Raw genomic sequence first — 17,972 nt, forward strand, 5'->3', positions numbered from 1 at the left:
AAATCATTGTGATATTGGTATAAGGATATTGGTATGTGTCCTATTGGTATGTATGTGTGTTTATAAAATACCTACATAACTATGGTCAATTGATGTTCAACAAATGTGCCAAAATACTTCAGTGGGGGAAAGGACTTTTTTTTCAACAAATGGTACTAGAAAAATTGGGTATCCATATGCCAAAAATAATAAACAGATACCTTTACCTTACGCCATACCCAAAATCCACACCATAACTCAAAATTAATCATATACAAATATTTACAAGCTGCAACTAGAAAACTTCTAGAAGAAAACATGAGAAAAATATTTGTGATCTTAGGTAAGGCAGAATTCTTAGCCATGACACCATTAAGGATACCACCTTAAAAAATTGATATATTGGATTTTATCAAAATTGAAATATTTTGCTCTTCAAAATATACCAACAAGAAAATAAGAAGATAAGTCATAGACTGGGAGAAAATATCTGTGAATCATATATCCGATAAAGGACTCATATACAGATTATATGAAGAACTCTTAAAACTCAATAATAAGAGCTTAAGTGACATGATTTTTAAAATGGGTAAAATATTTGAATACACATTTCATCAAATATAGTTTCACTTTGGAAACCAGTCTGGCAATTTCTTAAAAATGTAGACATGTACTTAAAATAAGGTGCAGCAATTTGCAAACTCAAACATATACTCGAGATGAGACAGTAATTCCACTTATAAAGCAAAATGAAAACATTTGTCTACCCAAAGATTTGTATACAAATAGTCATACAATATTATTTATAATAATCAAAAGCTGGAAACATTCCAGATGTCCTTTAACTGGTGAATGGATAAACAAAATGTTGTATAGCCATACAGTGTGGAATACTACTTAGCAATAAAAAGAAACAAAATACTGATACATGCAACAAAATTGACAAATGTAAAACAGACTATGTCTAAGTGAAAGAAACCAGATATAAAAGACTACACACTGTGTAATTCCATGTCCTGGAGGTAGGACTGGTGTTTGACTTCAACTGGGCATGAGGTTAATTTTGGGGGATGATCAAAACTTTCTAAAATTAGATTAGGTGATGATTGCACAACTGTCTAAATTTTCAAAAATAAAAACATCAGACTGTACAGTTACATTGGATAAATTTGTGGTATGTAAATTATACCTCAGTAAAACTGATAAAACTTCAATAAAATAGAATTCAAAGGAACAGTGGAGTGAATTAATAAACAGCTTTTCATATATTACAGAAATAGAATTTGCTCTCAAAAACATTTACACACACAATTATAACTCTAGTTCCAGGTGATTTTACCAGTGAATTCTACCAAATGTTTAAAGAAGAAATAACACTAATCCAAAAGAAAAAAAAAATTCTCTCAGTATTTTGGCATACAAAGGAGGAAGAAACTTTCAATTCATTTTATGAGTTCATCAATACCATGATAGCAAGATATCTCAAAAAAGCTCAAAAAATAAAATTAAAGAGCAATATTCCTCATGAACATAAAGACAAAAATAATTAACAAAATACTAGAAAAATGAATCCAGCAACATATAAAAGTATAATAAAAAAGACCAAGTGGAATTTAATGTAGAAATGCAAGCTTGATTTAACAGTAGAAAATCAGTGTAACACAGTATAACAGAATGATAAAAAGTCTTATGATCATCTCAATAGATGCAGAAAAGATCTTGATAAAATTTAAAACTCACTCATAATGGGTAAGGGCAGAATTCTTAGCTTTCTAGGAAAAGGAGAAAACTTTCTCAATCAGATAAAGGGCATCTACAAAAATCACACAGCTAGGATGATGCTTAAGTGAAACATGAATCTCTTTACTCCAAAGTTTGGGAACAGAGTAAGTGTGTTTACTCTCACCACTTATATTCAGAATTGCTGCAGAGGTCCTAGCCAGTACAATAAAGCAAGAAAAAGAAATAAAATATATTAAATCAGAAAAGAAGTAGAACTTCTATTATTTGTAAGCAACATAATTATAGACACAAGGACTCTACTTGAATCTGTAACACCAGTAAATGAATTTAGCGAGGTGACAGTACACAAGATCAATATTCAAAAACCAATTTTATTTCTATATATCGTCAGCCAATGATCCAAAAATAAAATTAAAATATTATTTCCCAAAACATAAAAAATATCAAAACTGGGAATAAAAGATAGGAGAATACCTACTTGAAGTTAGGATAAGCAAAGATTTCTTAGACAATACTCAAAAGCCCTAATCATAAAAGAAAAAAAAAATCATAAAATAGATCTCATTAAATAGACCATTACAAAAATGAATAGACAAGCTATAGCCAGGGAAAAATATTAACAGTCCATTAACAGGCCAAACTCTTCTTTGGTGATTGAATTCTGAAAGTGGTTATTTTTGTGAGGGGTGTGGAATGACTGGAAATGACGTAAGGAAACATTCTGAGGGTGATAGAAATGTTCTATACCTTGTTGTGGATGATAATTACTGAGAAGTATACAATTATCAAAAGTCATCAAACAGAACACTTGAGACCTATGCATTTTATTTTATGATAATTATACCTCAAGTAAAAATAAAAAAGAATACAAATTTTAAAAAATATTTAAATTTTACAAAGCAAACCCTCCTTGCCTGGAAAGAGAAATCAGCAATAAGCCCACAAATAGAAAGGAAGAAGGAATTAGATTTATGAAATGGAAATTAAATAAATGATTATGGGTTAGGCAGAAGAGTTGTGATCTAGACATTTTGGATCTACTACAGAGTTAATCACCTCTGGGTGATTAAGGGGGAGAGTCTCTAGAGAAAAGAATTTTCTACTAAAAAATGCACATTGATCAAAATTCTTACAAGCAACTCAATCCAGGTATTGTGGAAAATGCATGATTCATTATTTTGACACCTAAATGTCATAACTATCTTTGATCCTTTTCCTTGGGGATACCTTACCTAAATGTGATAGAGTGGAAGAAAATCAGGGGGAGTGGGTGAGTAAGAATCTCTTTTTCTGCATCTCTCTATTCTCACACAAAAGGTAAATATGCTTAGCTCCACCACCACCGCAAGCCTCAGGGAGGTTTGAAAATCCTGGACAGATTTCAGACATTTCAGGGTCATTGTTCTCTGAAATGCAGTCCTGCTGCTTTTCCTCACTCCTAGGTGGGTCTCTGAGTGGAGGTGGCAATTCCTGAAAACACACACACACACACACACACACACACACACACACACTTCTTTTCTGTCGTCACATAAACCAGTAGACAATTAGATGGCATTTCCCTGGCTACAATGGGGCTCCTAAGAGATCTTCCAGTTATTCCTGCTATTTAGCTAATCAATCATGTCACCCCATGGTTACTGGAAGTGTGTTGGCTAAGATGATCAGCCATGTCCCCCTGCAATAAACTCAACGGGAAAGCAATAAGAATTCTTCAGTTACAAAAGGAGCCCTATCTCCCCATCACTTCAATCCATCCTTGTAAAAGTTTCAGAATGGCCTTATATCTTCCTTTGAGCTTTTAGTGCTGTGAATGGAATACAGGGGAAGTCCTACTACTAGATTAATATCCACAGTGTATACTTTATATACCTTACTGTACAACTTAAAATAGCAGCTAGGTGAAGAATTACTGGAATAAATTACTTGTTAGTGATTCCTCAGAAGCACTTTTTCTGGGAGTCTCAATTACAAAAGTTACTCTTCTGGTAAACATGGAAACTGAGGCAAGCAGAATATCAGAAACATGGCCAATATTCCTTTGAATTAGAGTCTGAGGTAGTAGTTGTAATCAGAATTCTAGTCTTCTCCCTTGTGAACTAAGAACATTCTTTCCACACAAAGATGAATTTAGCAGCATGTAATTTTCCTTCTTATCCACTAAATGTGGGATTGAATTAGAGTTTACCTAGAGAAATCTAATTTGTAGTTTTGAAAATAAGCAAAAAGCTGTTAGACTGCAATGTTGATATTCTGATCACATTACATATGCATAAGAAGACAGTATCAAGCAAAGCTTTATTTACATTTCCTAAGTGTTTTTTTTTTTTTCATTTTGTATAAACTAATGAGTGGTGCTGTTAGGGAATATGTGTATCCCTCTTTGTGTAATGGATTAAGTGTGAGTCCTGTTAAACACTAGGCCATAAATCAGACTGTGTTTCTCTACGCCTAATTAAGGGTTTACAGGGGGAAAAGGTAAATTCTTGAGTGCAGGGCTCTACTCAGAAGCAGAGTTTGTTATTTCACAAAGGAAGTAGAGAGAGAAAGCAGAAAAAGGAGCAATTTAAGAGAATGAAAGAGAGGAAAACTATGAAAATGTTTTAGCCATTTTATTCTACTTCTCCTCAGATTTAAGAATGCATTAGTTGCTAAAGGGGCTGGATATAAGGTGAAAATTTTTATTTTTTAATTAGTGACTGAAATGCAATAATACTATTAATTGACCAGAGAATTTAAAATGAGTGTCAAAATAGTTCTAATCAATTAAAAAAGGAAAACTATATGCATTGACAGGGCAAATAAAACCAGTTACAGAAAAGTTTTGAAGAAAATTTACAATTTTTTTCTTTTTAGCTACATATATTCCTATAATTAGAGTGCATTAAAATCTTAAAATATTAAACTGTTGTAGATTTCAAAAACAAAAACAAAATAATCAGTTAATCCGCTTATTTCCTAGTGGAAGAATTGTCAATATTTTAGATAAAATTAGTTTCATAATATTATTAAAACACTTCTGTATGTTCCTGGAGTGTGGCTAATGTTTATCAGCATTCTGACTGTACTTGAGTAATAATGCTGATATTTGGCATTATTTCACTTTGCTTTGTATTACTCCTGAACTACTCAGTGAAAAATTGGTGGAGGTGGCATTTTGCTATTAAGAGAAAAAAAGGAAATATATCTTGATTGGCTGGACTTTTATTGTATTTACAATAAAAGGAATTGATTTCCTAAATTTCCGATCATTTATTTTTTACTCAGTAAATACTTACTGTGGCTTGGATTATGACAAGTAATTTGCTTAGTGCTGGAAATTCAGTCAGTTGGGCAGGGGAGAAAGAAGATAAGGTAACCACCTTCATGGAATTTCCAGACTGGTGAGATCTTAATTGATCATTAACAAAAGATGTTTAGGAAAAACAGAATTATTAGATGTTCTTATCTGTAGAATTCAGAGATTCTCAGCGTAGGCATACTACATATATTTCAGAAATAAATATTGCATGGTCATCAAGACCACCTAAAACTTCTCCCATTTCCCCTGCAACCCTTGACTCTATTCTCTCCCTTCAAATTTTATTACTCCTTCCCCACCCCACCTTCTGTTCTGTGTTGTGCCTGCTGGTGGGCATGTATGGGGGAGGGGTATAAGAGATTTTCTTTCATTCCAGACTTCCACAGGCAATGGGCATGTGGAATGGCAATGGAAGCAATCTCAGTCCCTTATTCCTGCCTGAAACACCTAAACTCCAATCTATGGTCAACACTTTAATTAGGATCCAAGGTGAAACCTTGTATTTCCTAAGAGATCGGTCATGACACAACAACTTCTGTCCCCAGATTCTGCAGTCTCTCTTCTCTTATTATTGGAGTCTCATAGGAAGGTGAACCCTTTCCCAGTACAGCATCACCTCTATTTTGTTTTATACAAGCTGATATTGATTACTGTTTGGATTTGGTCTGTACTGAACGTTTATCAATGGTTAAATATCTTACAATATAAAATAACATTCCAGGAGACAAAAAGATCTGCTGGAAATGATGAGGAGAGACATGCACACCAGGAGGTTGAATTGTTGAATTCTGAACCTAAAAGCAGGAATGGAAATTAAAAAAGCAGGGGAATGCAGAGAAGGTGCCATTACATGCCAAATGAATTTTTGAGCTACCCCTATTGCTATATAATTAGGATGGAGATCTTAGAAAAGGAAGAATTTATAGGGCAGTTCTAACTGGAGCCTGTGCTCTTTGAGTTACCTTTCTCTCCTCGTTTAAAGGAACGGTTCTTGAAGTACATGTGATCTTATATGAAATTTAAATGAATGCTAGCAGTGCTTGGTGGATGTCATCTATCTGTTTGAATATTGTCCTAGTTCTAAACTGTCCTGACTATTACTTCACTTATATTTGGAAAAGCTTCTCTTCATTCCTACAAATTTGAATGTTCAAATCCTACCCATCCTTCAAATCCCATTTCAAAGGACATTTCTTTCTTAAAGCCTTCTTTAATCTCCCCAGTGGAGAGTTATTTCTCTTATTAATTTTCACAAAATTTTACTTGTACATTTCTTGTGACATTCATCACTCTCTACCTCTGTTAAAAAAGATATACATGGAATTTAGCAAACTATAAAGGATCTATAATTGATCCATATGTTTCTTCTTCTCACCACATTTATCTAGAGACTGAGTTAGTCCTAAGGAAAAGTATGGTTGAATGTAGATAGATATACATAGAAGAAACGAATGTAACAACAGCAACAGCATCTCTGGAATGGTGACCCATTTCTATTCTAGTGCTATATGAAATATATGTTATTTGGGCATAGAATATTGATCAAATCTTTAACCACACTTACTTACTATGGACTATTTATACTCAAATATCCAAAAGTAGAGGTAGAATCCAAAGAGTCAGTTCATAATACTTGTCTCACTGTTCAAGAATGGATATATAAACAACAACTAGTTTTTAAAAATATAATCAATTTATACCTGCTTTAAGTGGGATGATATATTTTCTCTTCTTTAATAATCAGAATTGGTTATTAAAGAATAATAATTTACTGCAAAGCCACTGAACATGTATGTTTTCCTAAAGTTCTTAAGCACTATTTCACAAAAATAACAAATTATATGTTCATATATATATATACATATATATATACATATATATGTATGTTATGGGCTGATTGCTTAAAATAGGTATTCCTTAATAGAAGAGAAAACATTGGAATGAGAATACAGATGTGAACATAATTCAAATTTAATGTATTTGAAATGTAAAGTAAAAATATAATACTCTGGAATAGAGTTATGCAAATTGCATGGGTACATTTTTGACCTAGGGATAACTTCAGTGTGTCCTCTAAATCCATTTTAAAAAAGAAAGAAAAAATGGAGATAATCTTTTGATATTTTTTAAAAGATGCATAGATTTTTCTTATTCTAATGAATTAATAAGTTACATATTTTTTTAAGAATTAGCATGATCCGCTCTTTATGATTACATACTGCCTCTGCTTAATTTCAAACATTTTTATTACTTCAGTCATTTGACACTGTTCTCAAAGGAATCACCTTACTATAATTGTTTTGTTCTTAGACATGTCTTTTCATTAGATATAAATGTTCGAGTTAGGATTATTTATTTTTAAGCATTGCAGTTTAGAATAATAGAAACTATGGGATTAGGGTCAAAAGACTTGGGTTTGACTGATTTAGCAAGAGATCTTGAATGTAATGTAATGTTTTTAAGCTTCATTTCCTCTTTTGTGCAGTAGAGGGAAAACTGTATGTTTAACTGCGTTGTTTCGAGGATCAAATGATATAATGTATATGAAAAAACACGAAGTACTATTTACATACTTTATTATTACAGCCAGGAAATAACCTTACATAAATCATCCAGAATGAGTGTTCTTTTTGTTTTTTAGATACTCAAGATAAATACACACATAATTATTGAGTGGGTCATAGAGCCATTTTTTTCTTTGCCTAACAATAACTTTATTGACCTAAACACTTCACCAGCGATCTAAGAAGTTGGAAAGGTTACAGTAAACTTCCAAGGCTTAACACTTTTTTTTTTTTTTGTAGTTCGCTAACAAGGTTAACAGTCCAACTCTTCGTGCACACCAAACCTGACAATTACAAATAATTTTTAAAATACATAAGCGTTAGTTGTGCCGTTGTTTACATATTCATCATGTTTTAGAAAATGATGACGCTATCAAAAAATAACCAGTGCTAAGACACTGCATGGCATTGATCCACGGCTACGGAGCTTCGGTCTTGCATTGTTTAAGATGATGTAGGTGGCTCAACATTGTGTCAAGTTGCACCTTTAACATTAGTTGTGCATCAGAAGAGGCTTTTTTTCCCCCACAGTTTCAACAAGGCTTTAGGAATCTACTCAGCCCAGCCGAAAAGGGTTAAAGGAGTCCAGCAGAGGGGAGTAGTGCAGAGTGAGTGTGTGTGTGAGAGAGCACAGGACAGAGGCATCGAGTTGCGGAGCAGACTCGTACACAAGTTCCAAAGGCCACCGTGTCCGCGGTAGTCGGCCCTAGGGGGGCCGGAAAGGCACGGCCTTCGCGGAGCTGGCAGCGCCCTGAGGGTCTAGGGGGCTGGGTTGGAAGGAGAGGGTTTTCGTGAGGGTTTCAGGGCGTGGCTGGAGTGGGGGGCGCGCGGCGAGTGTGCGCGGGTGTGCGCGCGAGAGAGGGCTAGTGTGAGCGCGGCGAGTGTGAGCGCGGCGAGTGTGCGGCCGCGTCGCCATTCCCCGTGACGTCAGAGTGTATTGTTGTGAGCGGGGCCGAGCGTAGCATCCCCGGAGCTGTCACCGCGGCGGCCGCGGCGGCGGCGCAGCGCGAGCCCCCAGCGAGCGAGCCAGGCCGGCGCCGCCCCCGCCCCTGTCCCCGGCTCCACCGCCCCCGCCCCCGGCCCGCCCGCCGCGCGCCGCCGTCGCCGCCGCCCGCGCGCCCCCACCCACCCCACCCCCTCGCTCCATCCCTCCCACCCGCCGCCGCCGCCCGCGCGCCTCCCCCCGCGGAGCGAGTGCGGGTCACCGGGTCACTGGGTCATTGTCTCCGCGCCCGAACCCCGAGCACCCCGTGGAATCCCCCACGTCATCATCAGAACCATCAATGAGATGCAAACATGAAAGACAAGAGGAAGAAGAAGGACCGCACCTGGGCCGAGGCTGCCCGCCTGGTACGTACCGCTCCCCGCCCGCCGCCCGCCGCCCGCGCGTCCCGCCGGCCCCGCCGCACGCCCCGCGCCGGCCTGCGGCGGCGGAGACGGCCACTTCCAGCCCGAGCCGCCGCCCGCTCGCCTGGCTCTTGCTCTTTGTTATTCTGCGGGAGTGGGCTCGCCCGGGGGCCCCTGTGTGTGTGTGTGTATGTGTGTGTGTGTGTGTGTGTGTGCGTGCGTGCGCGCGCGGAGGGGCGCAGCGATTATCTCGGGGAGCCCGGCGCCCGCCGCGCCCGGGACACTTCTCCCGGTACTTCGCTCTCGGGGCTCGGCTGTACCTCCTCCACGGGTGAATTTACGAGCGCTCGGCCCCGCTCGACTTCCCTCTCTGCTGCTCCGGAGACCTTTGTGTGGCAATTACTCCCTCCCGGCCCCTCCACCCCCCGGAATTTCATCAATAACTCTCTGTGCACGGTCTGTGTGTAGGTTCGGCGTTTGTGAGTTCATACATTTTACACGTGCATGCACGGTGTGTGTCCGACCCGGACTTGTGGGGCGTGTGCATGTAGCCTAGGTCGTTGCGTGTCTGTGTGCCGTGTCGTGTGCATTATATATGCACAGTGATACGTGCATGTTTTGTGTGGATCAAGTTCGTTGGTGTTTGTAGGTATTGTGCTCTGCCCGATGTTTGTGTGTACATTCCATGCACGTGTGTACAATTTTGTGAGTGTGTGTGTCCGGGTGTGTGTGTTTAGTGAAGTTGGGTCAGTGTCATTTGTAGCGGGAGGTTATTAAGAGTGTACAGCTAGGTGTGTTTCACTGCTGGCTTCCTGGGCGGTGTTACTTGGCTGCTTTTCCTTTTCTTTAACCTTTCGGAGCTTACGTTTTAATCAGCGAAAGAATGTCTCTATAGAAATGCTGGTTGGCAGAGGGGCGTCGGCGACTTTGGTTTGATGCATGTGTATGTGTGGGTTTTTCTTTTTTTTCCTTCATCTTCTTCTTTTAACGGACAGCTGTAAACGGTTGTTTTTTTTTTTTTTTAAAGGATATTTCTGTACAGTGTGTCTCACGAGAATGCAAGGCATTACATTTGAAGCTCAGCCTTTCAGGGTTTCGGCTGCATAAATTAAATATTTATTCACCAACTTACTATCAGTTATAAATTGACCAAAAGAAAGCAGACTGCATGCAGCGGGGGTGCGGGGCGGGGATGGGGGGTAAGACCCCAGGATACGTTACTGGGTTGACTTTGTAAGGGTTGTTTTACTTTAACTGTGGTCGGGGTTTTTGTTTGTTTGTTTTTGCTATTTTTTTTAAAGCTTTTGAGTAACTACATCATGTTCAAGGAGAACATTTGTCAAAAGTAATTATCTGAGTTCGGTTGAAGGGCCTTGCTGGTATGTCTCTGGATTCTGGCAAAGGGTTTTAGATAATTGACCCTATTGCCCTGCGAAGAAGTGGCAAAAGTCCTTTTTAATTGAGGTCTAGTTATTGGTAGCTGAAGTGGCCAGGCCCCTTTACTTCATCTTTTAATTTGTAACAGTGTATGTTATTATTTCTCCCCTTAATCTGTGATCGTGTTAATCGCTAAATCACTCACTGTCTATGGATGAATGGGCAGGTGATAGTCATTCTCTAACGAACTACATCTGGGAGAGGAAACTTATTTGTGAGGAATACGTGAAAAGTAAGCAGGAAGCGTTAAGTAGATGCCAGATTGATGTTATCACTGAATTTTTGCTAAAGCAGAGTACATTACTTATTGTTTGCTGAGCCATTAATTCAGAATTGTGTGAGGGTGTGCAAGGCTTCTGAAAACGCCTTCTTCAGTTTCCTTGGAGTGACAATCGAGTATTATTATAGAGCTTCAGTGTATGTGTTTTAAACAAGTGAACAATGAGTTGATTTATAAATATTTTAAAATAATGATTGATGAATTAGCTGTATCTGCCTGCAGAGAGTTCTTTAATAAGTAACAGTATTCTGATGGAATTTAAAGCTAACCATTTGTATTCAATCAGTGTATGTTGCTATTCTTGAAAGTCCTGTGCTTTATTTGATCTAATTATGTTGTATTGATAAATCTTGAAATAGGTTTCCGTGTTACAATTTTTTGTTAAAAGTTGCGTTTTCCTCTTGCAAAGTTCATTGGTGGGAAAAGACACACTAGGAGTCATCAACACAAAAGAATTAATGATAGACCAGATGTCTGTATTTTAACCAGACATATTGAACTAGTAGTTATGGTAATTTTTCAATTTGGTTCAAGTTATTTTTCCCCTGGTAGTTGTACAAATGTGTATGTATTCAAAATGTGACAGTTGAAATAAAATACTGAATAAAATAGCAAGTAATTGTTACTGGAAATATCTTTTTCAGAAATTTGCCGTTTGTAGTAGTGACTTATGAGCATTCTTAACTTATTTTGTGAAAAAGGAGAAATGGTTCCATTTGGGTAATAGTGACAGTTTTTCACATTTTCTTTATGGTTACATGAATGCATATAGACTTAAACTCTCTTCCAAACTTGCATGAAAAACATTTTACTCTTATAATTGATAGTATTAATTTATACTCAATGAAAAAAGGATGCCTTTTTTTTTAGCATTTCTGTCTTAGAAATACTATTATGTATTTTTACACTGCCACTGCTGATTTTGCTGTCGTTGTTGTTAAGGATTTTTAGCCTTTTCTCCATCAAATGTTAAACCAGATGTCTGATTTTAAAACTAAAGACTAAAGATGGGTGGAAAATATGCAACTCAGTATGTGGTTCTTGCAATATATGAACTAAAGAGAGAGTATCCAAATTAATGTTAAGAATAACCTTCCAAATCATCCAGTGTACACTATGTATTATATATCTATATCTATATACATATGTGTGTGTGTGTGTATATATATATATATATATATATATATATATATCCTACTGGTGTGTGTGTTTGCATGTGATTATCTTGAACGAGAGGATATCAAAGCAGAGGAAATGCAAAATAGATTTTTTGAACTGAGACCAAAAGCTTATGCTTAAATGTAGCTTGGTATTCACTTTTAAGAAAAATGTATATGGAAGAACAATTCTTTCTAGAGTAACTGAGAACTTCCATTTGACAACAGAATTTTGGTTTTCTTTGTGAGAAAAGTATCCAGCCTCCAAATCTGTAAACTCTGAGTGTCAGCTCCAGGGATTTTATTTTAGATGGAGATGCAGCTATCAAGCTCTACCAATTTTCTCATAGAAGTATGTCCTGTTTGGATGTGGTGGGCTTGTTTATCTTAGGAAAGGAGGGATGGTGGCATAATTCCCCTGTATTTTCAAGAATGCGGTGATTATTAACAGGCTGCCATTTTAAAATAGTAATATGACATCTTTTATTTTCTTTCTGCCCTGCATCAGTTGCAGAAATTTCAGCCTTCAGCCTCCCCCCATCCCCCTCGGCCTTCTGCAGTTGTGGTTGTTACTTAGCGCAGGGCCATTTAATATGGAGTCTGCTCCCAAACCAGATGCATTTTCATCTGTTTTATCTGCTCTTCTGAGGTTGTAGAGTCTCAGAGGATCCCACAATCACATGGAAGTATCTTCTGTCTTAATATATGTAGCCCACAATAAGAATAAAAATCAAAACCGTAACTCATGTCGAGCTGGGGCTTTGACTTTAATCCTTTTGACTTTTATCTCAAGTCTTCACTCTGTTACTATAAATACAGTTTAAACCATTGTGAAAGCATCTTCATGCTTCTTTGTAAAAAATGAGGATTTGACAGGACTTTGTTTCACTGCACTGAGGGGTTTCTTTGTTACTGGCTTACCACAGAACATACTGTTATTTATATGTTTATTCTAGGTTAATTCTTTTTTTTTGACATGCAAAAATGTTGTTGCTTTGAGAAGTGCTTTTTGATAGTTTAATCAGTTTGTTCTATAGGGAATGCTGCTGTTAAGATAATGGTTCAATGTATTAATTTGTTCCCTGAGTTTCCTTCTATTTGTTTCATTCCTTACAATCTTTGTTTAGTCTCACTGGCACCTGAAAATAAATCTTAATCTTCAATAGCTTTGTGCTTGGTAACATGGCTGATTTATTTGCTCATAGTTTAGATACATTCACACAGATAATGAATATCGGTGGGGTTTTTTTTTTTTTTGGTAGTTCAAGGTGACCTTTGGAAAAATTTTTAGTGGCAAATTTGACTCATTGTTGGGAGAAAACAGGCACATACCCCTTAATGCCACAGCAGAGTTACTGAAGATTTTAAGTAAATTGAAGTTTTGTAAATCATAATCTATTAAAAATTAAGTAGGGGTTGATTGATTAAAGGAAATCTGTGTGAATCTTTTGCACAGTGAAGATTCTTTTGCATAATGCATTATATTCTAAACAAACTGTTAGGGTTTCTGTCAAATAAAGCTGAATGGTAATGGTAGCTGTTAAACTAGAAAACAATTCATAATTGTTAATGTACTGCTTGCCTTGCCTTTTATCTTTGTATTTCAGAAATAAATATAATTTTTCGGGGGCGGTGAACATAGGGATGGAGGGGAGAGCATTGGTCTTGCTTTTGGCATTTTCTCACTGTTCTAGTGGTGCTCAGATTTTAGGTTATGACCAGGCCTTCATAACAGTTGAGAACATTTTGACTTGTGATTTGGGGTAAGCCCCAAAGGTGCATATGAGCCATAACTGTGACAGTGCTTACTGGTTTAGGAACCTGGCTAATGAGTTTGGCAAACGGAGTTTTATTTTCCAAAGCTTACATTTTGGTTGGTTTGATTCAGCTGTTTTCTGTGATTCACACATAGCATCATCTCTTTACGTCTATATCTCATCATCTTTCTTTCAGATATGGAACCTAAATTTTCATTTTGCAATTTGAAAGATGGAAAAGAGTTGAGCAAGCTGTATGCCTCTCGAGAAAAAAGAAGGAGTTTCAAGTTGGAAAAAAAAATGTGTTTGAAATAATGAGGAATGTGAACTTGGGCCCAGTGTATAGGTTGTTAATTTTTTATTTCCTGCCGACATGAAAGAGAATTTTAAGAATTCTTTCTAAAGTTTTTCTCTCTTTGACAAATTCTTTAGTAGCAGATGAGCATATGGTAGCTTTTAGACTTGGAATTTCACTACAGAAAAACTAACTGATAAAGTAATTAAATTTAATTTTTAATAATGTAATCATTTCAACACTTCACTGAACTGCATTGGAAATGTGAAGTATGGTCCCTAAATATTTTGAGGGCCCCTACATAGCATATGGTTCAAATGCCAGGGACGATACAAAGATACATCCTTAAGGAGTGTAGAGTTCAGTGGTGGAGACTAGAGAACTTGGAGGGTGACTGAGCAGACACCAACCGTGGGCATCACATGAATGATCAAGAGGCACTAGTTTACAGATTTACAGAAGGGAGAGGTGATTGTAGAAGGCTTACTGGATTAGGCGAAGCTTGGTTTCTCCTTGAAATCTGAATAGGATTAAACAGGTGACGAGAAAGCATTCTAGGAAAAGAGAACTGCACGGGCAAAAGGTGTAGTGTCAGGTGAGAGGAAGGGTTCAGGGGACAATGAACAGGCCAGTCTAGAAATCTCAGAAGGCTTGAGGGTGTGGGCACTGAAATAAAGTTGAAAATTAAATTGTGACCCAATTGGGGAGGGTTTTGAAAGTAGTATTAAGACAGTTGGACCTCGTAAATTGTAGCATGGATCTGGTGGGGTGGGGGTGGGGTAGTAGAAACACACAGCACACACACACATACCCCAAAATGACTCTTCCTTACAGAGAGGGGACCCCGGTGGTCTGAGAGTGTCTCTGAATGCTTGCATTACTTAGAAATAGAGTCTAAAAGCAAAATTGATGTTAGAAATATTTTATTTTAAATAACACAACTTTGTTCTGTCCCATAGCCTTTGCCAAATGAGGGAAAGTAAACATTAGTAAGTACTATACATTACAGTTGTAGAAAATGTATACAGATCACTCATTTGCCAAAAATACTCTCTTGAGATCAGTAGATAGCTAGGGTTATCTCAGTAACTCATTCTCCTAGTGTGGGGTTTAATGACGTGCCCAGTATCTTCACCTTGTTTGTAAGGAGCAGGGCTGGCATAGATCTTTTTTAAAAATTCTGTGCTGTCTTTCTGATTTTTTAAAAATAATACAAGCATTTTAATGGATGTGAATTTAACAGATTTGTTGCATGGAGGCATGGGGAGGATCCAAGCCTACATCACACTTACTGCCTGCCTTTCATTTCTCTCTCTTTCTCTCTTTTTCTAAGCATCAAAACTTTGCGTGGTGGTGGTGGTGGTTTATTTATAATTTAAAATCCCTTCTCCCCCACCCTTGAGGTCCTCAGTTGCAGATCCTGGCTCCTTCCTGCCGGGCTGGGAGGAGGGGCATCTGTACAGAAGGACTTTCCGCTATTTGCCAGCACTGAGTGCCTTGATTGTGCTGCCTTTGTCCCGGCACAGTAGGTAGCTGTGGAAATCTAGCCCTGACTGAAACTTTCCCTGAAGAGCCCTTGGGGAACAAATAGAAACATTATATGATTAGCCACATTGTTTTCATTATTAAACAAATCTACATAAAAGGATAGCAATTAACAGCTTTATCTGCCTGAACTTAGACACCTACCTTTCCTCTTGCCTCCATATTCCCGCTTGAATTGGTAACAGTTAACTGTTGCTGGTTTTAATGTCAGCAACTGACAAAACTAAATTGGGAATAGGCACTTCTCCTGGTTGATTGACATATAGCCCTCTGACACATTCTTCTGTAGTTTTAAGGCAAATTCATGCCCTGGGGTTAGAGCCAAAGGGCTTGTCAGAACATTGACTTTAATAGCTGAAATATATAACTTAAATGACATCCAAGACCTTAGCTTTGGTGGAACTTTTAGAACCTGAGGAATTCTCCAAGGCAGTGCAATTTATACTTAATGGACAAGCTTAGAACTTGTAAGATTTTTGTCTAAGTATAGAGATGTATAATTTACTTTATGATGCAGTTATTTACCATGGGTTTATTTTGCTTATATTTAGCATAAATTAGTCCATGAACAACTTAGATAATGATTTTTAAAATAATTCCACAACTGATTTTTTTGGCAAGTGCTCCATTCTTCTTTACTAATCCAATAGTTGATTTCGGAATATATTATTTATGACTTAAAGAAGGGAATAGGAAGGACCCTCTTCATCTTATTCAGAAGACAGATGGCATTTTCAAGATTTTGTTAACTATCATGCTTTGAAACCTGTCTTAATAAATTCAGGGAATTAGAAATTGAGATTGGATCTTTGCGCTTGTTTTTCAGCTCAGTCATAGAGAAGACATGATATAGTGAGGCTGCTGGTTATTCTTAGGGTTTTCTTTTTTAATGTCAAAAATAAATGGCTACACATGTAATTTGTGCATGTATGGAAACCTTGTTGACATAGCTGCAGGACTAAGTCGCTGTCTGGACCATCAGGACTCTGTATGACCCTCCCTGCTTCCTCTCCCTACCATGCACAAGCAACAGACACTCTCTTATTTGAAAATGTGTTTAATAAGAAAATCTCCTTCCTTTAAAATATGTGTTATCATATCTTCAAAATATCGCAGTCAGAAATTGTCATTCCTAAATTCTCTGTTTAGTCTAATTTCTTATCTCTTTTAAGTCAATTCTAGAAATCAATTAAACTTTTTGAATTAAACTTCTTTGATATTTTCCTTGTTCCCTTTCCATCACTCTTGCTCTTTCCTGCTTGCTTGAGGGTCTCCTTTCAGTTTCCCTCTTAATGCTGGTATATCTCAGAATTCTGTCTCCCCCGTCCTTTTTATTCTCCTCTCCTTGGGCAGTCTCATCCACCTCAATGGAAGTGTCCCAGGATAAGGACTCTAGCTTTGATCCTTTCCTTAAACTTTGGACTTACACTAACAATTTCTATTGTTTATCTCTATGTACTATGGATATTTCAAATGAAATTTATGCAGTTCAGTTAAATATTCATTAGAGACCTCCCACAAATGTACCATGCATTGGGTCCACAAAGAGGAAAGGACAACACTCCTGTCTGGAGACTTATCTGTATGCATGTGAACACATGGTGTCTGTGGAGAGTGGTAAATTCTGCCTTCTAAATATAGCTCACATTTAGCTCCTCCTCTTTTCATTCTCTATATTTTACTGAGTTCTGACCTTCCAACTAATTTCATCACTAATTTATTTTACAAATCTTACTTACTGAAGCTGTATTTATCTTTCTAGAACAGACCTGATCTTACTGAATCATCCCTCTGCTTACACTCTTGTGATTACCTGTAAGTTAAAGTCCAGCAGGTCATGGGAAGCCCGTTTCAATATCAGAAATCCTTTTGTTAAGTGATGTATGATTGCTTTCCCTAATAATATGCAGAATTTAACATGTTCTGCTAAACCTTCCCATTGTGTAATAATCTCTGCAACCTTAGATTCATTTTAAATTCTTTGAAACATAACAAAGTAGTTATTTTTAATATGAGATAGTTAAATTCATCAACGTATTTTATCAACTTCTGTGTTCAACTTTATTTCTTGTATTACACTCACTCTCCAAGTTGCCTCAACAGCTTTTTTTTTTTAATTGAGGGTCTCCAGGTTCATAAACAGTCTTTGTATTTCTGAAATGTTTTTGTTTTGCCCACCCCTTAAAAATTTTTCTTATTAAGATTTTGTATTTTGAGTTACTTATAGATTCACATGAAGTTATAAGAATTAAAAAAGAGTGAACAAATGGCCAAATCCTCTCCCTATCATCCATACCTTTTCCCCAAACCCTCCATATTCTCATAATTTTAATCTGAATACAGTCAGGATTGGGTATACAAAAGTGGTCAACATCAGCCTTTAGGAAGCATTATCACCCAAATATGTGGATTATAATTCAAAAAGAGATTTTTTTTTCACAAAGCTCAGCACATCTTCCATTAAAAAAAAAAATTGGAGAAACTTGGTAGGAAAAAACTAAGAGATCCTATGTTGCTCTCACCTTTGAGTGATAATTTAACTAGTTGTAAAAGTCTTAGTTGACAAT

The 17,972-nt window shown here is 37.2% G+C and overlaps 1 protein-coding gene across 2 annotated transcripts in view; it reads left to right on the forward strand.

The window, feature by feature from the left end:
• Positions 1-8,883: 8,883 nt before the first annotated feature.
• ASXL3 (ASXL transcriptional regulator 3) overlaps positions 8,884-17,972 on the forward strand; it is a gene marked incomplete at both ends in the record, with an annotated part of 167,871 nt that continues 158,782 nt past the window's right edge. For both annotated transcript variants that reach the window (XM_081252364.1, XM_081252365.1), the window contains one exon: positions 8,884-8,937. In XM_081252364.1, coding sequence (XP_081108490.1) covers positions 8,884-8,937 — 54 coding nt within the window. The remainder of the gene's footprint in view (positions 8,938-17,972) is intronic.

This window comes from Mesoplodon bidens, assembly GCF_964165515.1.
Source record: "Mesoplodon bidens genome assembly, chromosome: 13".
Classification (NCBI taxonomy): Eukaryota; Metazoa; Chordata; class Mammalia; order Artiodactyla; family Ziphiidae; genus Mesoplodon; species Mesoplodon bidens.